Source organism: Oppia nitens, unplaced genomic scaffold (assembly GCF_028296485.1).
Source record: "Oppia nitens isolate AA-2021 unplaced genomic scaffold, nextdenovo-longstitch-racon4-pilon3 scaffold39_pilon_pilon_pilon, whole genome shotgun sequence".
NCBI classification, from domain to species: Eukaryota; Metazoa; Arthropoda; class Arachnida; order Sarcoptiformes; family Oppiidae; genus Oppia; species Oppia nitens.
In genome coordinates this window covers 486,820-512,426 of record NW_026533220.1, presented here as the reverse complement: position 1 = coordinate 512,426, position 25,607 = coordinate 486,820, and the positions used below count along the sequence as shown (strand labels likewise).

Below are 25,607 nucleotides of genomic sequence, written 5' to 3'. Positions count from 1 at the left end.
TCCTCGTCTATAACTTCCGGCCTACTTATAGTATCCTCCGGTCTAATATGAGTTCGACAAACGAATATCGATTTTCTACATTCATTACAATTTGTTTTATCAGGTATACTAAAATGATTATCATATTCAATTATTATTGAGTCTAAATTGATATCATGATAATCAGCTATTCTTGATAGTTCGTGTTTATAGTATTCTAATTTTAATCGACAATCGTTATATCTTTCTATAGCTTGTATATAATAATTAGTTAGTGTAGTTAACCAATATTCAGAAAATCTGAATTGAATAGGTTTGGGAAACACAATTACAGGAAACTGAGGTTTGACGGCTACATTGAATGTTGGTTTCCCTTTCTTAACCTTTTCAACCTGTCGGTATAACTCTTTTCTGATGTAAGTAATTTTCTCTCTTTCTTTAGTGACTTCTCTTTTAATCTGACGGTAGTCGGGAAAAATCTTTTCGATCTCGCTGATAATTTGTTTTGTTTGGTTTGACATCTAATGTAAATATAAAATCAATGCGGGCTTTGATTATCAAAGTCTACATTAATTGTTGATCTATTTATTTAAACGTTATTCTAAACTAACTAGTCAAAATCTTATTCTATTTATTTGGTAGACCTTCCCACTATTGTATTAAGCTTACTGTAATGACCTCTCATATCCGAGTCCATACATCCACACAACAAAAAAAACAATTTAATTAATTTGCATAAAACATTTATTTTAACTATACTGATAAAATCATACATTAGTTAGAAAGTAATTATTTAAATAAGCAGCTTTAAAACAATTTATTATTTAACTGAGCGTTTTTTAAAACAAATAAAACATTTTGTGTTTTGTATAATTGCAGAATGATCGGTGTTAAAGGGACAAATCTGACGTAGCCGTGGTTCGAGTGAAGTCAGATTTCGAACTTGGAGTCTTTTTAAACTTCTGTACTTGTCGTAATGTTTCCATGTCTCAGGTCGTTTTTCAGGTCTTGCAAATTGATATAATTCGATGTAATGTGAACAATCTGCTATCGTTTTTAGATGTAATCTCAACTGTTCTCTTAACGTTCCTATTCTTCTGCCTTGTTCGCCATTAGTCGGGTTCGGGTTTGCAGCAATATAATTCTCGATGGCTTCTAATCTGGCTTTGACACGTCTATATAGCTTATTGTTGTTTTTTTGAATCATTCGTGATCCTCTATGTGTTGGGATAAACGGTTCGTCGGGATCGACTTGTCCTTCGTTATCGCTGTCCGAGATATCCATATTCTGGCTTTTGTTATCCGACATCTATTAGTAGGGTAGGTAAGTGGAAACAAAGAAAAGCATTAATTCATGCACAAAAACTCAATATTCAGTATTACATCTGGGTTTAATGTCGATAAGCAAGTAAAAAGGTAATTGTTTTAGTCAGTAAATGGCAACTGAATAGACGACGAATTATGAGTGTTAAAATGTTCCACCATTTTTCTAATTGATGAAAACATCATTGGACAGCCTGAGTGATCGCATTTAATGGTACACGTATTAACACTTGATAATGTCCGAACTTGGTTAACTCGAAATCTCGTGATTAGAGGTGGTGAAGGTGTCGGGACATATGGCGTCATTGACGAGTCACTTATATCATCAAGACTTATGGTGTCGGTGTCTTTGGCCAATGGGTTACATGAACTATTATGTTTTTCCCAATCGTTAAAGGAGTCAAAAGATCTTATGCAAAACACGCAGTCGAAATTATTAGTTCCGTGTTGTCGTCTTTCATGTTCGTTTAAAGAGATGATCGACTCGAATTTCGCATGACAGATAACACAAGGATATCTAGGATGGTGTCGAAGATAAACATGTATGTTCAAGTCTTCATCAGTTAAAAAGCTTTCGACGCAACCCTCTTTTTGACATTTTATTAATTGTAATTCCACCGGAGAGTAATCTGGGGATCTATGACCGTTGTTCATCGTAAGAAATAAGGTTTCACGCGATGTGTCACTATCTTCTAATGTTATTGTTTCGGGGTTTATCCGGACTGATTTACAAATTATGTTATGTGAATCTAAATCTTCCTTTGTACTGAATTTTTCATCGCAATATATGCAATCAGACAAATCCAACCCATGATGAGTTTCCTTGTGATCGCGTAAGGTTTTGGGTGATCTGAAGTCTTTGTTGCAATCACAACATCTATATGAGTTTGGAAATTTTCGAAATTTAATTTTGTGATTACGTTGGCGGTGTAGAACAAGATCTCCCTTTTCAGTGAAAAATTCGGGGCATAGGTCACATTTCCTTGCCGACTTGAGCTTTCGGTTATGCATAGCTTTCTTGTGATTGTATAAATCGTAGCCACTTGAGAACTTTCTTTCACATAATAAACAATAAAATGGTTTTGCTTGTTGTTTGGGTGTATTTTTATTTTTTGTCAAACGTTTAGTCCGTTCAACTAAAGGATCAGGTGGTAATTTGGGCCTGCCGTTGTTGAGCTGACGGATACAGTCAGCCGAGTAAGTGTCGAGATGTCTAAACGATGCGTTTTGCCAGCAAAACCTTTGCTCACATGAGCCTGTAATGCAATGATACTTAGGTTCCCTATTGTGTTTATATACCAGGTGATGATCAAGTTTTTCTTGATTTATAAAAGTTTCATCACATTTGTGACAAACACCGTGCTCAAGTTTGCCGTGTTGATTTAATTCTCTTAGATTAAGAAATAATTTGCTGCAGGTTTCGTCTTTGCACGTGAAAGAAGATTGGATTAGCTTTGGCCAATTCTTGTCGCCGCTATACTTAGTAGTCGTAAATGTTTGAAGCAAAGTGTTACCGCCAGTCGTGTTGGACTGATGACAGACAATGGGAACTTTGTTTTTATAGAAGGGACTGCTTATTCTTTTTTTGTCCGGTAATTTCATAACATTTAGCTCATCATTGCAGTGTCTACTTTCAACTTGATGATTATGCAGTTTTATGTAATCATAAAATTCTTCATTGCAGTTGTTACAGATTATTGGTGGTTCAAAACCGTGATGTATCATTTCGTCAATGAATTTGCGCGCTTGGAAAGCGCTAAAATCGTGTTTGTAGACCAAATGTTTGTAATATAAACCCGGTTCAATAAATTTCCCTCTACATCTCACGCATTCGATGGCTTCTAGACAACGTCGGTCGTTAGGTGTAAATATATAGGTTACCACGTTTGTCTTTTCTGATTTGTCACGTATTAGTTCTTCAACACTGGACAATGAATCCCTACTGTAGCTACTATCGTCATATAGGCCCGACATTGTATACTATTGAATATCAAGATTATGTTAGTTGGTGTATAGGTAAATGTTAGCAAATAAAATAATTAAAGCATAAAATATTAGGTATAACATCGGGTGACCGGCTTTGACTTCACCGAAAACACCTAAGTATACCTTAGAATTAAGCATATTACAGATACTACATATACACACACACACATACAATACCATACACAATACTACCTACAAATTGCATCTAACATTTTTAGGTTGTAACGCGGACGCCCAGCAGTGCCGTCACACGGGTCGCCTACCCACAACCTTTTAAATGTCAAGTGCTCTGACAATGGACTCGGCATAAGTAGGGGTCATTAACTCTAATTGTTTTCTTGTTGAATTATTCATAACCTTAATAACCGGTATATTCTCTGGTAGGTTTTCTAACCATTGATTATAATAGTGATTAAGCTCAAGGAGGTAAGGGACACGTATGTAACCACTTTCCTCGGCCCGCGCTCGACAATATATATTGTTTGTGAGTTTATCTATAGGGGTTTCGATATAAACTACCAGATCGTATTTCAAGGCGTCCGCATATTGAGATAACTGTTCATTAACTATAGCATCGAATACCTCACTTTCATAGTTAGTCATGAGGTGTTGATCAACAAGTGTGGGTTTGAACACGCGAATCGCGGAGAAATACGATCTCTCCATAACCTTAATGTCTGTCCCGTCACAAGGCAATGCTCTGTGATGGTCAATCATTGTAAGTGCAACATAACTTTCAAATAAAAAGGCTCTCTTATCAGGTTTCCTATAGTAGGCTTTTAATAAGTTAAGGCCGTTTAGGTCCCTCCACTTTTCTATAGGTTCATTATGTATTGAAAGTCTGTTCGCTATCTGAGATTGCTTCAAATAATGACTAAAGGTTGTCTTTCCTGACCCTATATTCCCCTCAAGTAATATAGTTTTATACATTATAGCCCAAAATCAACAACGGTATACCACTAGGCCCTAAAGATTACTAAATTAAAATAGTAAAATAATTGAAATAAACCGGTTAAATAACTTAATTGATTGATTTTAAAATTAAATCATGGAATGGTCAGTTTCGATTGAGACAATTATGCTCAAGTGTTTTTAACTTAATGTTTAACAAGTAAATCAAAAGTGAGTTACTACGGCCGTTCGTGACTCACGATTACATACACTTGTTTATAAAATTAGTAAATGAATTGATAAAAAAAAATTGAAACATAAAATAAAAGGATAGGGTTATTGTGTTGGATACACCTCGACCACCGGGATCAAGCACCCGGCCCAAGGCACAACTGCCCGGGTCAGTCAAGGGAAGCAAATAAAAAGACAAAACATAAGCAAAATACATTTAATTGAATTAAATAAATATAAATTTCAAATTAAAATTAAATTAAAACAAATAAATCAAATGTGGGGCTTTTGGGAGTTTAATATCCCACACTTCTGAAAATAGGTCTCATGTAACGGTCTAGAGAGACGATTGAAAGAGATAGCGTACCACTACTGTGTGTAATTGGTAATTGGCTATTGAAAGAGATAGCGTACCACTACATCTGGTATAATCGGTAATTGGCTATTGAAAGAGATAGCGTACCACTACATTTGGTATAATCGGTAATTGGCTATTGAAAGAGATAGCGTACCACTACATTTGGTATAATCGGTAATTGGCTATCGAAAGGGATAGCGTACCACTACATTTGGTATAATCGGTAATTGGCTATCGAAAGGGATAGCGTACCACTACATTTGGTATAATCGGTAATTGGCTATTGAAAGAGATAGCGTACCACTACATTTGTATAATCGGTAATTGGCTATCGAAAGGGATAGCGTACCACTACTTTGGGTATAATTGGTAATTGGCGGTAATTGGCTAATTGGCGAAAGGGATAGCGTACCACTACTTTGGGATATAATCGGTAATTGGCTATCGAAAGGGATAGCGTACCACTACTTTGGGATATAATCGGTAATTGGCTATCGAAAGGGATAGCGTACCACTACTTTGGGATATAATCGGTAATTGGCTACCGAAGTGGATAGCGTACCACTACTTCAACTATTTCAGTTAAAATGTTAATTTAGGCTTACGGTTAAATTTGTGGTAAACGGTTAGGTGATAGTGACCGCCTCCTTGTTGTTGTTATCTCTTGAGAACAGTTCGGTAGTAGTGATCGCCTCTTTGTTGTTGTTATCTCTTGAGAACAGTTCGGTAGTAGTGACCGACTCTCTGTTGTTGTTATCTCTTGAGAACAGTTCGGTAGTAGTGATCGACTCTGTTGTTGTTATCTCTTGAGAACAGTTCGGTAGTAGTGATCGACTCTCTGTTGTTGTTATCTCTTGAGAACAGTTCGGTAGTAGTGATCGACTCTCTGTTGTTGTTATCTCTTGAGAACAGTTCGGTAGTAGTGATCGACTCTCTGTTGTTGTTATCTCTTGAGAACAGTTCGGTAGTAGTGATCGACTCTCTGTTGTTGTTATCTCTTGAGAACAGTTCGGTAGTAGTGATCGACTCTCTGTTGTTGTTATCTCTTGAGAACAGTTCGGTAGTAGTGATCGACTCTCTGTTGTTGTTATCTCTTGAGAACAGTTCGGTAGTAGTGATCGACTCTCTGTTGTTGTTATCTCTTGAGAACAGTTCGGTAGTAGTGATCGACTCTCTGTTGTTGTTATCTCTTGAGAACAGTTCGGTAGTAGTGATCGACTCTCTGTTGTTGTTATCTCTTGAGAACAGTTCGGTAGTAGTGATCGACTCTCTGTTGTTGTTATCTCTTGAGAACAGTTCGGTAGTAGTGATCGACTCTCTGTTGTTGTTATCTCTTGAGAACAGTTCGGTAGTAGTGATCGACTCTCTGTTGTTGTTATCTCTTGAGAACAGTTCGGTAGTAGTGATCGACTCTCTGTTGTTGTTATCTCTTGAGAACAGTTCGGTAGTAACAATCAAATTTGTATTTAATTTTAAACTAAATTAATAATAAAAACACATTTTTTGTCTTTAAAATTCATTTATTCTGATATAAAAACACTTTTCTGATGTTCACTCATACACTGTTAACAACCGACTCGATCGGGAACTTGTGAGTCAAACAGTTTTGTTGGACGACCAGTACGGGTGGGGTTTCATACATTCATACCATTCAAGGAATGGTATGCTGTTTGCGTAATGTTATGTCTATTGCGTGTATACTGAAGTTATTTTTGTAAAAATAGTTTATTTCAAAATAGAAGCTATTTTTGAAACTACTTTATGACAGATAATTAAAAAAAAATTATTATAAAACAATTTTCAAAAAAAACTTGAAAAGTTTTGTTTTCTGAAATCTATACGAGCCTTTTTTGTGTGTGTGTGTGTGTGTGTGTAGCAATTTTTTTGCGAATTTTGAAATTCTGACTTCAGATTCGGTTAGAGGACTACTAATAATGTATTGAAAAGTTGCATTAAAATTTTGATATTTCTTCGGGAACATGGACAAAATGGCTGCCAAAGTAAAAAAAATTTTAAGAAATTTTTTTAAAGTATAGATTTGAATAAAGCATCAAAAACAAGCATAAGAAATATGCATTAAAATTTTGATCTCTTCGGGATCATAAAGAAAATGGCGGCCAAAGTAACAAAAATTAGGTAAAAATTTTAACGTTTAGAATTGTAAAGAGCATCAAAAAAATGATATAATATTTCAGCATATTTTTTTTAAATGGCGGCAAAAGTATAAAAAAATTTTATTTAATGTATATTTGACCAGTTTTTAAATTTTTATATATTATATAGCCGCTATAACTAATGGTTTTCAATGCTATTCAAGTTTTTTTTCTGAAAATGCTTTCTAGCATTCTTAACTGGTTTTGTAATCAATTGGTATACAAAAAATATGACTTAACAATTATAAAAAATATATTGTTTTTGTTAAAAATTAAATTAACTCATAATTTATTTATTATGACCTTGATAATATTTTTAAATATTCAATACTATTGTATTATCTAATATTGTATAAACTAACCCTAATTTAAACCCTAATATAAACTAATCTATATATACTGTATATAAAAAACTACTATTTTTATTTAAAAACTAATATAAAAAATTAAATTAAAATCATTAATCAATCAACAAAAAAAACAAACAATTTATACCATTATTGTAGAGTTTTTTGTTGAATGCTTTTTGCGGGACGTGGGGTAAAAACTCGGTACCAAATACCGGTAGATTTACGGGAACTGTGTTGACATCACTAGTTGACAACTCATAAAATATGTTGGTATCGGCAACTGATCTCAAACAGTCTAACCATTGGTAGTCATAGGGATCGCAACCGACTTTCTGAGCCCATTGTTTAGCTTTAGTCAGTGCTCGTAGAGTATGGTCTATCGGTATGTCCTTATTGAACATCAATGACCCGCTCTGCATAATAGCCCGTTTGAATAGGCCTGTGGACAGTGGCGATAGTAGATGTGCCGATACAGACATACTGCCGGCGCTTTCACCGAAAATTGTTACCTGATTGGGGTCACCGCCAAAACTTTCAATATTATCTTTTATCTAAAAAATATTGATATAAATAATAGTTTAGTTTTATTTATATCTATTTCTATAATGATTTAGTATACCAACCCATTTGAGTGCCAATAACTGGTCGTATAGACCGGCATTTCCCGGTGCCGATTCGTGGCCACCATATAGAAAGCCCAGTACACCTAACCGATAGTTAGCCGCAACCAACACAACATCATTGGTGGCCAACACCGAACCGTTGTATTGATTTTGAAATATTGAGCCCAAACTGAAAGCGCCGCCATATATCCAAAACATGACCGGTTTGAGGCCAGTAGTCTCCAGACTCGGTGTCCATACGTTGAGTACCAGACAGTCTTCACTTAGTGGCAGATCTCCTACAAAACGTTTAGCTTCTGGAGTCAGATTCTGTATACAGGAGTTCCCTGGTTTTGTGCCATCGATAACATACTAATTATATTTTAAGGATAATATATTTTAAATTCTAATATTTTTTTACAAATACATACTATCAGACATACATACACACACACACACACACACACACACACACACACACACACACACACACATACATACATACATACACTGACACACCCACACTATAACACACATACTATGACACACACACACACTATGACACACACACACACACACACATACATACACTGACACACCCACACTATAACACACATACTATGACACACACACACTATGACACACACACACACTATGACACACACACACACACTATGACACACACACACACACACACAATATATATATATATACTATACATACATTGCGAAAGAGACTTAAAGTAATACCTTTGTGGGCACTTTAATTGGCACCGGTTTGGCAAACCTGAGGTCACCAACTGGTGGTTCGGCAAACGGTATGTTCAGAAACTGATGGACATCTCTATTAAGCACATGTAGTGTCTGTCCCCTAACTGTTGTTCCCGACAATGTTTTAACAGTTACAAAATTATCATCATCACTACAAATAACACTATTAATAACAATAAACACTACATATAATACATATAAATTTTTAATTAAATTATAAAAATTTTGTTGCATAATTATTAATATTATTAAATAAAATCACCAATAGTTAGTTGTATTGATGAAAATTTTATTTAAGCTAAAATGTTTAATTAATTTTTTTATAAATTAAAAAAGTATAACTGCTATAAATACTAAATTGTTAACTCATTATTATTATTATTACAACTACTAACTATATTATTATTTTTATTATAAAACTTATACAGTATCATTTATAAATATTACATGTACAAAAAAATACACTCAAATTTACTACTATTTATATTAACATCACTGTATATTATAGTATATTAAGTATAAGTTAGTACAGTATAAGTACAAACATGTATACAAACATATATACAGTATTAGCTGATTGATAATTTAGATAAGCTATTGGGATAAATAATATCTTATTTTTTTATATTTAATATATTTATTTTTACTTAACGATATGTTAAAATTTTGAACATTAATGTACTTTATTTTATTAGAGTAGTGATTTAGGTTTGGTTATTATAATAGATAGTTAAAAAAAATGGTTAAATATTGTAATTAGAAATTAATTTTAATACATTTTTTTTGTTATAGACATACATTAAAAAAAATATTAATAAATAGTTTTTTTCTCTATTTATTAATATAATATTAATATATTTTATTACAAATTTTTATTTACTATTTTTTTAAGTCTAGGTTTGGATATTTTAAAAATAAAACACTATTTTATGTTTTATTTATTTTTTGCAATCTATTATAAATAATAAAACAGTACAATAGTTTTATTTTTTTTTAGTACATGTTTGTACTTTACATTTAATATTTTTCCTTATATTATACAATTTAATTATAATTATAAAAACTAAGATAAAAACATTAATATAAAAAAAATTATTACTGGATTAAGCATTAAATATAAATGAATGAAAGTTTTGTTTAAAAATATTTTAATTTTTATTATTATTTTTTTTTAAATAAATCAATACAACTAAACAAAATTTTTAAAAAATATATTTACAACTATTTGTTTACAATATTTTTATTTACATATAGTTTTTTATTTAATTACAATTCCTGTTTTTGTCTAAAATAATAAAAAAATTTTGATAAATAAAAAATTAATAAAAAATTAATTTACATATGATTTTCTAATAGTTTAAAATTTTTTTTTAATATTTTAGTACTTACATTATCATTGCCAACAATTTTAATGTTGATTTAGTAGTCATATAAAGAAACTATAAAAAAATTATTAATCATAAATTAAATTATTTTATTTAATTTTTTAAAAAAAAAAGCTTTAATAATATGTTTTTTTTTAGATTTAATATAATAATAATAATAATAATATTCCTAAATATATATATACCATATTATAAGTAAATTGATTGATTAGAAACAGTTTCCAACAGTAGATACCTATCCTATGTTTGGCCAACATTTCAATCATTGATTGCAACTATAAAACAATATACACATACAAACAAAAATTAATATTTTGTAATTAATTATTAAAATTAATAATTTGTAATTAATTTGTAATTTACTAATTTGTACTTAATTATTAAGTTAATAATTTTGTAATTAATTTTTAAATTAATAACTTTGTAATTAATTATTAAAATTAATAATTTTGTAATTATTTTTTAAATTATAAATTCTATAACTTTTTATAGCTTTAAAATATCACATATATATATATATATATATATATATATATATATATATTAACATACTTTATATTTATTTTTCAATAATAACAATTTAGCATTAAAATTGATATTATTAGATTTACGATTATTATTATTATTATTACACTTAACATACAAATTGTTTAATAATTTATGTGTTTGTTTAGCACTGGTATTAATACTGCTGGCAAACACTATAATAGTTGTAATTACTGTAAAAATTATTAATACACAACTAATGGTAAACATATTGATAATTATGTTTATGTGTGAAAATATTAGACAACATAAACCATTGGATATAAATATTGTCGATAGTATCCAATAGTAGAAAACTAATTTTGACCATGCACAATTTACCAGTTGAATATTATGGAAATATTTCAGAAAATTTCTATGTAATTTATTAATAATAGATTTACTATTAATTAATTTTAATCGAGCCCGGTTACTTTTTAATTTTGTCCATATCGAAATATTTGAATTAATTTTATCAAGTTGATATTTTTTCCATAGACATARTGTACAAAATAATGTAACATGATAAAACATTAGTTTAACTAGCCAAACATAGCATAGTCCATAGTAAATGACATAGATCAATCCTAATGTTAATAAATACGGTAATGGATAAAATAATGATAGGGATACAATTGTACTAGTTGAATAAAATATAAATAATAATATAGATAGATATTTATTAAATTTTTCAAATAATTTAACCAGGTGCATATTTAGATTATTATCATCATTATTATTATCATTGGAATAATTTATACAATTATTAATACTATTGATATAATTTTTGTTATAATCTAGATAATTACAATTAAATGTAATACTAGTTAGCAAGGTCAATAGACATACTAGACAAATTTTACCATACATTTGTATTGGCCACATAAAAAACCAATCGCCAAAAATAATAGCCATATTATAGCTATCGTCAACATAAATGGTTATTATAATTGTACGAATAAATTCAATATACAATAGTTTGTTTAGTAGACATTGTTTGACATCCCTGTCCTCCCCATAGCCAGTGTTAACTTTAGGTAAGCCCATTAGGTAGCACTTGTAGGCCAATATGTTAAGGATTTGTTCATATATTTGTTGGCGATTTTTTCCAGACATTATTATTAATTGTAATTTTTTTTATTGTTATCCAAACATACAGATAATTAACTAACAAACTAATTAACAAACAAATAAAAACATAATTATTATTATTATTAAGTTTACAAAAAAAATATATTTCTATTTTGTTCAATAAATATCACAATATATATATATATACTGTATATATATATATATATTTTTTTGTAATTAATACAATAAAACTTAATTAAACTGATCTATATTTAGTTGTTTATAAATTGTTTTTTTTTATTATGCAATCTGTACCTTTAAATAACTATAATATTAGCTAAAAATTTATTATTAAGTAATATATATATATATATATATATATATATTAAAAACCTAAATTAAACTAAATTAATAGCAATAGTAATAATAATAATAATAATAATATAGTAATACTTATAATATTGTTATTTATGACTTATGATATTTATTAAATGTTTTTTAAAAAATATTTATATGTTATTAAAAAGTTATTTTTTGTAGACATAAAATATTACTTAGAAATTATTAATTATTTAAAGATAATATTTATTATAATTTTAATATCATTATTATTATTATGTTTTTAAATAAATATTATGTTATTATTATAATATTTTTTTAATGACTTTATTAGTTTATATAATAATAATCATTATTATTATCCATTAGTATAATAATTAAATTAAATTTTTTGTTTTGTTTTAATAATTTTATTGTCAAACTGACAATTAGATAAATAATAAAAATATGTTTTTTTTGACATCAAAAAGTCATTAAAACATATATTTAATTAAATATATATATAATTAAATATATATATAATTTATTAAACTCTAATATTATTTAATTAAATATTATTATTATAAATTATAATTAACAAAAAAAACTTTATATAAAAAAAATTTAACTAGATTAATTAGTTATTGTCAAAACAACAATCACACACACACACACACACATATATATATATATATACATAGATACACATACACATATACATACATACACGTACATACATACACATACACACACATACACGTACATACATACACATACACACACATACACACACATACACACACATACACACACATACACGTACATACATACACATACACACACATACACGTACATACATACACATACACACACACATATATATATATATATATATATATATATATATATATATATACATAGATACAAATACAAACACACACATATATATATATATATATAGATACAAATACACACACACATACACACACACACACACACACACACACACACACACACAGTAGACTCACATATTGGACACTTCTCTAAATCTATTAATATTATCATTATTTATATCGCTATTAATTGTTGACTCATGAGCACTGGGACTACTACTACTACTACCGGTGCCATAGATTTTCGGATATAACTGTCGCTGAATATCATCGATAGATTTGCCTTTAGTTTCGGGCAGAAACCATACAAATAGTATGGATAGTAGACTACAGGCCCCGTAAAACCAATAGGCACCGTATTTGTGGATACCTTGGACCATATCCTCAAACTCTTTGGTCACAACAAAAACGCATAACCAGACAAATACGCTGCACGTAGTGGTTATGAAGCCGACAAAAGCGGTCGTACAGATTTCGGTAATGACTATCCAGATGACTGGACAGAAACCGATACTGTAGGCTACGAAAAATATGACCATACATATGATAGGCAGTACCGATGCCGATGAATCGCCACCGACTTGGTTTCGGTTGGCATAGTAGTAGTAGCCGAGTACGGCTAGACTAACCGTATGACCCAAACCGCTAAACAATAGCAACAATCGCCGACCGAATCGGTCGATGGCCAGACTGCCGATAATAGTGGCCAAAAAATTACTACAGTTTACCACTATTGTCGCGTATTCGGCTCGCAGTGTTGAACCGCTATCTTTGAATATGTCGGTCATATAAAACTGTAGGGCATTTGAACCGGAAAACTGCTGAAACAAACACAACATCAGACCGATGGCCAGCGGTTTGTAGACATCCTGACGGGACAGTTGTCTAATGGAAAACCCGGAGCTTTGTTGTTGTTGTTGGTGTTGGCCATCAGTTTTCGATGCCGACGACGATCCTGAATGTGTGCCCCTATCCTCCAGTTCATCCAGTTCCTGATCAATATCGGAACTGGGATCCCTGAGCTGGTGCATGGCTTCGACTACCCGTAAGGTACGGCCATATTTTAACATTAGCCAAGCGGGTGATTCGGGCATAAAAAACATTGTTGCCGACAGCAGTACCGACGGTACTACAGCTGCCAAACCCAACCAATTCCAGTTGACCCATAAGCCCAGTATATCCATGTAGAGTATGCCTATCACACCAAACACCTGTATATATATATTTGAGGAAACAGTTAGATATTGGATGATAACATGTTAGTATATCAGTACATACATTGAATGCCATACCCAATAGGCCACGAATGTTTGGCGTAGATATTTCGGCAATATATGTAGGAACGGTACCTTAAATATATATACAGTATGTATAGACAGAGTATATACCGGTATATATAGATATATAGTTATTAAAATATATTTAAAATTGTTAATTAAAATTTTAAAAACTAATTAATTAAAACACACTTACATAGTATAACACCAGTGCACATACCGACTATAATACGGCCTAAAATTAATAGCCATACCTGTCGGCCAAAACTGATTATATATAAAAAAAAATTATGTTAATTAAAAATAAATATATTTTCACTTAATTTTAAAAAATAAATAAATATTTATATTATTAAAATATTTAAACTTTATTTCATACCATAATAATAGATAACCGGCACTGTTAGGTATGCCCAATAAAATTAGGGTCTTTTTGCGGCCAATTAATTCCATACATAAGCCTTTTAAAAAAAAAATTTTTTTTAAATAAATACCATATTTAAAAAAATTTTTAAATAAAAATATTTCTAATTTTTAAGTTAAAAAAAAAATAAATACTGACCACCAATAATACTGCCTACCAGTGCGCCCAATGTCATACTTGAACCGATCCATGACTTTTGATTTCTATCCTCATCGCTATCGTTGGTCAAATGTGGTCGACTGTCCGGCCGGGCCATATCGGCCAGTGCTGGTCCACTCCAACCTAATTGTAATTATTTATTTTTATATATAAAAAAATTGTTTTAATTTATTAGTTAATATATAAATATAGTATATATATCATACATACCTAAAGCACATCCTAATAATAGTGAACCCATTTGGGCGGACACACAGGCAATATATAGACGTATAGATGGCTTACGGTCCGAGTGAGACATTTTTTTTTGTTAATTATATTATTATTATTAATGATTTTTTTATAAAAAAAATATAAATATTATACACAATATTTTAATATAATACAAAAAAAACTATACTTTTAAAAAATATAATAATAAATATGAGTATTAAAAATCAAATCAATTTTAAAACCAGATAATTAATTAATTAATTAATTAAAATATTAATTATATAACAATGTGCGTTGAAAACTAAAATAAAAAATATATATTAATAATTTATATTTTTAAGTCATATCAGAAATTATTAAATTTATAATAATAGGATTTCTAGGTTTTTTGTGTATAATTTATTTTTTTGTAAAATTAATACTTTAAGTAATTAATTTCATGTTTTATATATATATATATATATATATATATATATATATATATATATCAATATATATTTTACTATATGTACTGTATATTTGTATAGTAATACACATAAGTGGTTATATGTGTGTAGTAGGCATTAAATGTCAAATTGATATTAATTTTATTTTATTTTATTTTATTTTATTATATTATCTATTTTGTTTTCATTAATCTAATAATATATTTGTATTATATATTAGTAAAATACTACAGTATTTCAAAAAAAAAATGATATATTGTTAAAATATGTGATTGTTATAAAATGAGATTTTAATTTAGATAATAACACAAGTGTTAGTTTAATTATTAATATAAGTTTATATATATATATATATATCTATTTATATATATATATATTATTATTATAATACTAAATATGTTTAATGTGTTTGTATATTGTTTTTGTTGTTTTTTTTAAATATAAAAATACTAATATTTTTTTTTGTGTATATTTCAAGTTTACAATTAATTTAGTTGTTTTTTATGTTTTGTATGTATTGTAGTTATGTATTATTAAATAATTATCACTTTATTTTATATTAATATATGTATTAAAATATTATAATTGGTATACATAATAATAATAATATTATAATATAGCGCAAGTTTTAAATTTTTATTATATATTTTTTGTTAAAAATTTATAACAAACACATTATAAAAAATTAATAAATTACAATTAGTTAATTTATAAATGTTTATATTAAATTAATAATTAACATATTCAAATATAATATATAAACATAGCTTTTAATTGTATTTTTATTATTATTATTATAATTGTTGATTAGATTTAATAATAAGTTTGAATAATTTGACTGTAATTTTTGATGTAATATATAAAAACTATATATAATAAAAAAAATTATAGAAAATAATAATAATATATAATAAATATAATTTTATTTTTTATATTTATTTTATATTTTATATATTTTTAAAAATATTAATTACCAATTGATATGTAAATTGATTGATCAGAAACAGTTTGCCGCACGAAAAGCCAATATTATGTTTTGATAATTTTTCAATTAATAAAATAAACTATAAATTTAATTTGAAAAATAAAACACAATAAACAAGAAATCATATTAGTATTATAATAATATAAAACATAAATTTATAATATGTTTTTTAAAGTATTAAATTGCATACAAATATATATATATTAATATATAAAAAGTTTAATCAACAAAAAAACAAATTAGTTTTACACAACAAAAAATCATTTAAATGCATAAATAAAATATACAACAAAAACAATTATTATTAATAGAGTATTAATGCTATAATTTTTATTTATTTTTTTAAAAAAATATTTAAACTTTTTTTATTATATTAAATCTGTAAAAAAAATATTTATTTTTTTAATAAATAAATTAAACTTACTTTCAATTTATTAAGCAATTGATTATTATTATTAATATTATTATTGAAAACAATAGGTTTATGATTAGTACAATATAAGTGAACATATAGTGTTGAAAACAATTTCGATGACTGTTTCATATGGCTATTGATATTACTGGCAAACCATATGGTTGTCGATATCAATATGAATCCGTAGATAATACCGAAAATAAAACACAGTGTAATAAACTGATTATATGTATTGAATATCAACGATATTGTCAAACATGATAGCAATGTTGACCATTGAATAAAATATAATAGTAAACTAGTGGACCAAAAATAATTGAGCCAGCTAATACGATAGTTATATGTGTAGAAAAATTTCAATTTTCTAGCTATTAATCGATTTGTTAGATTTAACCTATTATTGTCAACACTAGCTATTAGTAGTAGGGTTGCCAGCTTGCGATTAATTTCCCTAATATCCAATTTAATTAGCTGGCATAGTAGACAAAAATATGATTGATGATAAACTTGGCCTGTATTATTAGTGATGATAAAAATGAGAAATTATAAAAAATAATAGATAAATTTCTAGAAAAGTTTCCAATAGAAATTTCTATCTATGGGATCACCATGGTTAATTTTGTTTTTCTCGATATATATTATCATGGAAACAATACATTGTTTTTTTATACAAGTACTAATTAATTAATATTAGTATTAATTAGTATTTTTAATTATTAATTAAAGTAACAATTTATTTATCTTACAATTCTTAAATGTATAATAAAATTATTATTAAATTTTTTTTWTTTAAAAAACTGATTATTATTAAATATAATTATAATTATTTTACATATAAGGTTACCATAGTATAAGCAATAAAGTTAAATTTCTATCAGAAATTTATTATTAGAAACTTTCTATTTGCTAATCTCTACCTGTATTCATAAATGTATATGTATACCAATAGAATATTGACCATGGTAAACCATAGATTACTAGATTTATCCAGGTAAAATATAGCATCATTGATACAAATGTCATTGTTGAACATATAGTTGATAGTGTAATAGAAAATAGTTTATCAATAATTTTAAAATATTTATTAACCTTGCTTATTATTTCAATTTGTTGTTGTTGTTTATTATTGTTTAGTTTAATTGTAAAAATTTTATTAAAATTTTTATTAGATAATTTTGATGATTGATTTAGTTTCAAATATCTAAACCATTGATCCAATTTGATTAGTATTATAGCTATACATATTGTCAGTAATGGTATCCTAAAATATAGCCTAAATGGCCAATAATAGATCCAATCACCCAGGTACCATGCTAATTGTTCATTATCTAGTATGGTTTGTATTAATAATTTACCTAGTTCAACTAGTATAAATATATTGCCCAAATATGTTATTAAATAATGATAATAATTTGTTTTATAATGAAAATTTTTATCAATAGTTTGATTTAGTAAAATAGGAAAACCATTTTTATAGCATTTATTTCCTAATAAATATAGCAATTGTTTTACTAAATGTTTGGTCATTATTGTTGATTAAATAATATTAATTATGAATAATATTAACTAATAGTAAGTTATTTGTAAGTTATAGTAAGTTAAAAAAATATTTTTTTTAAATAATTTAAACTTATATAATATATATATATATTAATCTAGTAAAAGTACAATTACAAATATTTTTGTTTAAATAATTTAAACTTATAAATATATAATAATATATTAATCTAGTAAAGGTACAAATATAATTAACTTTTTTTTATATAAATTTATTTGAAATAAATTGTTAATTTTAAAAACCAATTATTCATTTTTTTGCACTTAATTTTACTTACAGTAATGTTTAGGAAAATTTTGAAACAAAAAAAACTATTTTATTTTATTATCATTATTATTATTATTATTAAATTATAAACTAAAAAAAGTCTATTAGTATTTTTTTAATCATTAAAAATATAATTTGAATATATATATATATATAAATTATATATCAGATATAATAATAATACTAATAGTAATAATGTTAATAATAGTTAAAAAAATAATACTAGAAAAACAATATTATTGTAAAATTAAATTTTTATTTATTTATTTATTATATATATATAATAATAAAGACACAAATAAAATTAAAATTAAAAATATAATATAAATATCCAATATCTATGTATCAATATATACTGTATATAGTTTTATGTCAATATATATATTTAATATATATTAATTATATGCATACCAATAGTATTTCTAATAAATAATTTATAAATAATGAATAAATTTTATCATAAAAACATTGCCAATAGTTTTAATGTTAGTTTTGTTGTTGTATATAAAAACTGCGAAATAAATTATAAATATATATTATATATATTTAAAAATAAAATTTTAATAGTATATAATAATTTTAATATATATCATATAAATGCTATTTATATATTTAATATACCATATTATATGTAAATTGATTGATCAAAAATAGATGCCAACAATAGAAACCCAATTTACATTCACTGGACCATTGAATCAATAATTTTAACTAAAAAAATATTAGTAATATATTATATATATATTTTTAAATAAAATATTATATTTAATAACTAAAATATAAATTAATTGTTTAGCTTACCTTTATCAATACAGTAATAAACATTGGTTTAGTAATACTATTATTATTAATATTATGAATATTATAATTACAATTGACATTATTTAGACAAACATATAATTTGTGTAACAATTTATTTGATTTATTATATTCAATATATAAACTGCTGGCAAACAATATGACTGCACTGATCATTGAAAATGCTAACAATACAAATGTTATGAAAAATATTGTTAACATTGTATTTAATTTAACGAAAACTAAATGAAACAATAGTATGGATACAATTGTTATTGTTGAAAACCAATAGACAAATATAGCCATGGACCATTGTTGGTTTAGCCAGCTAATTTTGATAACTAATTTATTTATCAGTTTGCTTAATATGTTTATGTTAGCTAATAATTTTAATTGATTCAATCTACATTTTCTAATATTATTATTATCATTATAATTACAATTAATTAGCTTGATAATTTTTTTATTTACCATTGTCCGATATTCTAGTTTAACTAGTAAACATTGTACAATAAACTTAACTAGATGATAGATTAATGTATTACCAAATATAGTATATAAATAGGTAATATATATTGTCCAAAATAAACCATAGGTACAAAAATTGATCCAGCTATAATTAACAATAATACCGGACATTGTATAGCTTAAAGATAAAACTATCAAGTACCAAGTTATAAATTTTTGAAATAATCTATATTGTCTAGTTAGATTTAAATTGTATAGAAAATTTACATTGTTTATTGTATATATTTTATTATTATTATTATTTAATAATAATAAATTATTAGCAATCAATTTGTTCAATAATATCATAAATAATATAACAAGTAGGAAAATTTTGAAAAATTTTCTAACTGGCCAATAATAAGTAAAATCACCAACCAACATTGATAAATATTTATCATTAACATGATACATTAGGAAAATTCGACAAATTTCACAATATAATAATATAGTATAATAATAATTAGCTAGCTTATTATTATTATTATTATTACCATGATAATATTTAGGAAAACCATATTGATGACATGTTTCATCTAGTAGATAATGTAAATGATATAATCTAGCTAGATTATTGTTGTTTATATTGTTGTACATAGTTCAATTTTTTGAAAAGTATTATTATTATTATTATATATATATATATATATATATATTATTTGATATTTTGCTAATAATAATAATTAGTATTATTAGTATAACTATTATTATTAATAATTACTAATATTATGTATTATTATATGATATATATGTGTATTTAAACCACAAGTTTTCCGTATTAAACACTAAGAAAATTATTATTATTATTATTATTATTAGGAAAATAATAATAATATATTAAGTATTATTTTATTTATTTTTATTTTTTGATTTCATTATTATTTATCAAATAAGAATATTTTTCATAAAAAAATAAATAAATAAAATTATAATTAGTATTATTATTATTATTAATCATTTAAATCATTAATTATTTTATACTAATGAATAAAAATAAACATTATTTTTTAATGACATTGATATAAATTTTTGTGTTATTATTAAGAAAAAAATCATACAATTTCTGAGTTTATAAATTAATACAGTAATACAGTATAAACAATAATAATATTAATAATTATAAACAATAATTACTATAATTATACTATTGTTATTAATATGTTTATTATTTTAAATAAAAATAATGTGATTTATATATTTATTTTTGTTTAATTATTTGATTATATTTTTATCAAAAAAATAAATAAATGCCTAATAGTATTATTAATCATATAAATCGTTAATTATTTTATATTAATGAATAAAAATACAATTTTTAATGACATTGATATAAATTTATTGTTATTATAGAAAAAAAATTATACATTTAGTTTATATATTAATTTAATACAGTATAACAGTGATACACATTATATATTTATTTATTTATTTATTTAATATGTTAATTACATATAACCAAGTTAACATTATTATAAAAATATTGCCAATAATTTTAATGTTATTTTTGTTGTTGTATATAAAAACTGCGAAATAAATTATATATATATATATATATATTATTAATAAATAAATTGCATAATAAATCATTAGATTTTAATAGCTATTAATATATTAATAATATATAACTTATTATTATTACCATATTATATGTAAATTGATTGATCAAAAATAGATGCCAACAATAGAAACCAAATTTACCATTAGATGACCATTGAATCAATAACTTTAACTAAAATTTATTTTTATTTTTTAAAAATAATTAAATACTGAGATATAAAAAAAATTAATTAATCATTTTTAATTAGTTTAGCTTACCTTTATCATAACAGTTAAAAACATTGGTATTTTAACATTATTATTATAATTATTATAATTAAAATTATTTAGACAAACATATAATTTGTGTAATAATTTATTTGATTTTTTGTATTCAACATTCAAACTGCTGGCAAACAATATGACTGCACTGATCATTGAAAATGCTAACAATGAAAATGTTATGAAAAATATGGTTAACATTGTATTTAATTTAATGAAAACCAAATGAAACAATAGTATTGAACTGATTGTTGTTATGAAAAACCAATAGACAAATATAACCATGGACCATTGATGATTTAGTAGGGTCATTTTTACGATTAATTTATTAATTATTTTGTTTAATATGTTGATGTTTGCTAATAATTTTAACGGCAATTTATATTTACTACTATTATTATTATTACTATTATTATCATTATCAAAACAAATTAGCTTGATAATTTTTTGATTAACTATTGATTGATATTCAAGTTTAGCTAGCAAACATTGTACAATAAAATTAAGTAGATAAACTAGATTAACTAAATAATTATATTAAAATTTATTTCTATAAATATCAAATAATGCACTTATTTTTTTTATTAAAAATAAAATCTTATTACAATTATTAATTATTTTTTATATTAATACTATATGCTAAAAAAAATAATATTATTAATGACAATTAATGGCAAATAGAAATTATCTAGTAAAGTTTCTAGAAAGTTTTTCATGAATAAATTTCTATTTAAAAAAAAAATCTTATCTTTTTTTTAACTATTTTATGCTATTGTAATATCTGTACTAATTATACATAATATAATTATCTACACACTACCATATTAATTTGACACTTATTTATAAAATAAAACTTTCGAGAAATTTCTCTATTATTTTTAGAAATTTTCTTTTATTTACTGCCAACAACTCTAATAGCAATGCTATATATATATATATATTATAAGATAATATATTCCATGATATGTTTTACATTATTATATTTGAGATTAATTATCTAATTATCAGTACTATTGTACTGTAATATAAATATGATTTTTAATAATACTGTTTTCATATTAAATAAATTTTATATAATTTACATCAAATAAATAAAAAAAAATCAATTTTTAATTAAAAATCTAGATTTAATATAAAATTTATATTATATATATATATWTTAAATATTTACATTTTATCATATTAAACATATTATTATATATATATATATATAACTATAGTATTGTATTATATTGTATAAATATTTTATTATTTATATAATTTTTTTAATTCAATTAATAAACTTCAATCAATAATTTTAATTATTAATTATTATTATTATTTTAAATTGCTTTATTAATTATATTGTATATGATATCTGTATATTAATAAATTGTTATACATTTGCAATGTAAAAAAATTTAAGTTAAAAAATTATTGTATTATTATTGTTGTTGTTATAAAATATTCATTAGTTATTTAATATTAATAAATAATATATATGCAAACAATTATAGATTAATATTTTATATTATATTTATTGGATTTTATTATTATTTACTTGTTTATAATAATTACTTTTAGTAAAATAATAAATAATATTTTATTTTATTATAGAAATGTAAATTTATTTTGAAATCAATGTGTAATATATTTTTATTACACAATAGATAAAAATAAATAAAATTTCAAATCTATATAATTACTTATTTTTTAATAGTATTTATGGCAATAACTAACAATAATAATTATAATTATAAAATCATAATTATGATAATTACAATAATAACAATAATTATTTTATTAAAGTAATTATAATAATTATAATAATTATTATTATATCTTTTTTTTAAAAAATAAACAACATAATAAATAATATATATTAGAAAAGTTATTGTTTTATGAAATATAAATAAATATTATACTGTATAACACATAAAAAATAATCAAATATTAAATAAATTTTATTATTATTATAATTTAATAATAATAATGTTAAACAATTTACAATCGCTATACTATTTACACTATCTATTGGGCGAAACATGCTATCGATATGGTTATCCAAAATATTACCCAGGTTATTCATCAACTAACTACCATCATTATTATATTTATTTAGTTAATTTGTTGATCATATTTGAACTGGGTCGTGTAGTCTATATGTTCAACATAGACAATGATGACGATTATGATACAACATGGGCAATGTATCTAGGTGATTTTACATACTATTGGTCGGTTAGAAAAATGTTTAAGTTAATTATTATTATTTGTTTATTATTGGTTATTGTTGGCAAATATATTTCAAATAAAAAATTCAATAATAATACTAATAATAATACTAATGATAATAATGCTAATAATACTAATAATTATAATACTAATAATAATAAAATTATTAAAATTAATAGTAATAATAATAATAATAATACTAATGATAATAATGCTAATAATACTAATAATTATAATACTAATAATAATAAAATTATTAAAATTAATAGTAATAATAATAATAAAACAATAGAAAAATTCTATAAATTATTTAAATTATCCATGACAATTTATATAATATTTATACCATTTAGCTATTCAATGGCTACTATAGTTGGACATTATACCTGGAAACAATTTCTAATTTATGGCCTATTTTGGCATCACTATCATAATCTAGTCTATCTAATTGTTGGCAATATGATAGTCTATAATCTATTATATTTTATTCAACAGTGTCTAGTTGAAAATTTTCAATTCAAACAATTACATAGATACATTATTTTAAATACTAGTATTATTAGTATATCAAAATCATCAGGGATCATCAATCAATATAATAATAATAATAATTATAGACAAATCAACATAATTGGCAATCGTATTAATCAATTTACATTGAAAATTAGCCAGCTAAATCGACAATGGTCCATGATTATATTTGTCTATTTGTTTTCAATAACAACCATATTATCGATACTATTGTTTCATTTAGTTTTCGTTAAACTTAATCAAATATTATCAATATTTTTTACGACATTTTCATTGCTAGCATTTTCAATGCTAACTGCTGTCATATTGTTTGCTAGTAGTTTGAATATTAATTATAATAAATCAAATAAATTGTTACATAGGTTAGCAATTAGTTTTGGAAATTTAAATAAAATTAATAATAATAATAATAACACTAATAATTACAATAATAAATCACCAATWTACACTATAATGTTATTAAAGGTATAATAATTTAATATATATTTTTTCTTAAATTTTAAATTGATGATTTAACTAAACATATATAATATTAATTATTTTTTTTAAAAAACTATTTTTTTAGTTAAAATTATTGATTCAATGGTCCAGTGATTGTAAACTAGGTTTCTATTGTTGGCATTTATTTTTGATCAATCAGTTTACATATAATATGGTAATTTAAAAAAATTTTTATTAAATTAATTATTATTATTATTATTATATAAATTTTTCAATAAAAAAATATATTCTTCAAAAATCTTAAAAATACAATACATTTAACTAATATTTGTTTTTTTTATAATTTATTTTACAGTTTTTGTATACAATAACTAAAATAACATTAAAATTGTTGGCACTATTTATGTAACAACAAACTAACACAAAAATTTAAACACAAATTATAACTTTTTATATAAAAAATTGATTCATTAAATAAAATTAATTAATACAATAATTGTTATAATTATTTTGTAATTATTATTATTATTATGTTTATTAACTATATTTTATTTATTATTGTATATTATTTTGTATACTTTGAAAAATCAATTTGAATATATAAACAAAATATTGGACATAAAAAAATTTGTATTAGAAAACTATTAATATGTATATTAAAAAAAAAATTATTTAATTTAAAATCATTATTAATTAATTAAAAAATATTATTTATTAAT

At 24.3% G+C, this 25,607-nt stretch overlaps 3 protein-coding genes across 3 annotated transcripts; all 3 read right to left on the bottom strand.

The window, feature by feature from the left end:
• Positions 1–1,386: 1,386 nt before the first annotated feature.
• LOC128957253 (zinc finger protein 271-like) lies at positions 1,387–3,276 on the bottom strand. Its single transcript, XM_054302988.1, has one exon. The coding sequence runs from the start codon at positions 3,274–3,276 to the stop codon at positions 1,405–1,407; it is 1,872 nt and encodes a 623-aa protein (XP_054158963.1). The 3' UTR covers positions 1,387–1,404.
• Positions 3,277–3,561: 285 nt separating this feature from the next.
• LOC128957252 (acetylcholinesterase-like) lies at positions 3,562–10,073 on the bottom strand. Its single transcript, XM_054302987.1, has 5 exons — positions 10,033–10,073; positions 8,623–8,806; positions 7,895–8,245; positions 7,417–7,822; positions 3,562–4,184 (listed from the first exon to the last, which is right to left on the bottom strand). The coding sequence occupies exons 1-5, from the start codon at positions 10,071–10,073 to the stop codon at positions 3,562–3,564; spliced, it is 1,605 nt and encodes a 534-aa protein (XP_054158962.1).
• A 2,885-nt stretch (positions 10,074–12,958) lies between these two features.
• Positions 12,959–14,996, bottom strand: LOC128957251 (facilitated trehalose transporter Tret1-2 homolog). Its single transcript, XM_054302985.1, has 6 exons — positions 14,906–14,996; positions 14,675–14,818; positions 14,492–14,573; positions 14,309–14,379; positions 14,114–14,184; positions 12,959–14,046 (listed from the first exon to the last, which is right to left on the bottom strand). Exons 1-6 carry the CDS (start codon positions 14,994–14,996, stop codon positions 12,967–12,969), a joined length of 1,539 nt encoding a protein of 512 aa, XP_054158960.1. The 3' UTR covers positions 12,959–12,966.
• Positions 14,997–25,607: the final 10,611 nt, after the last annotated feature.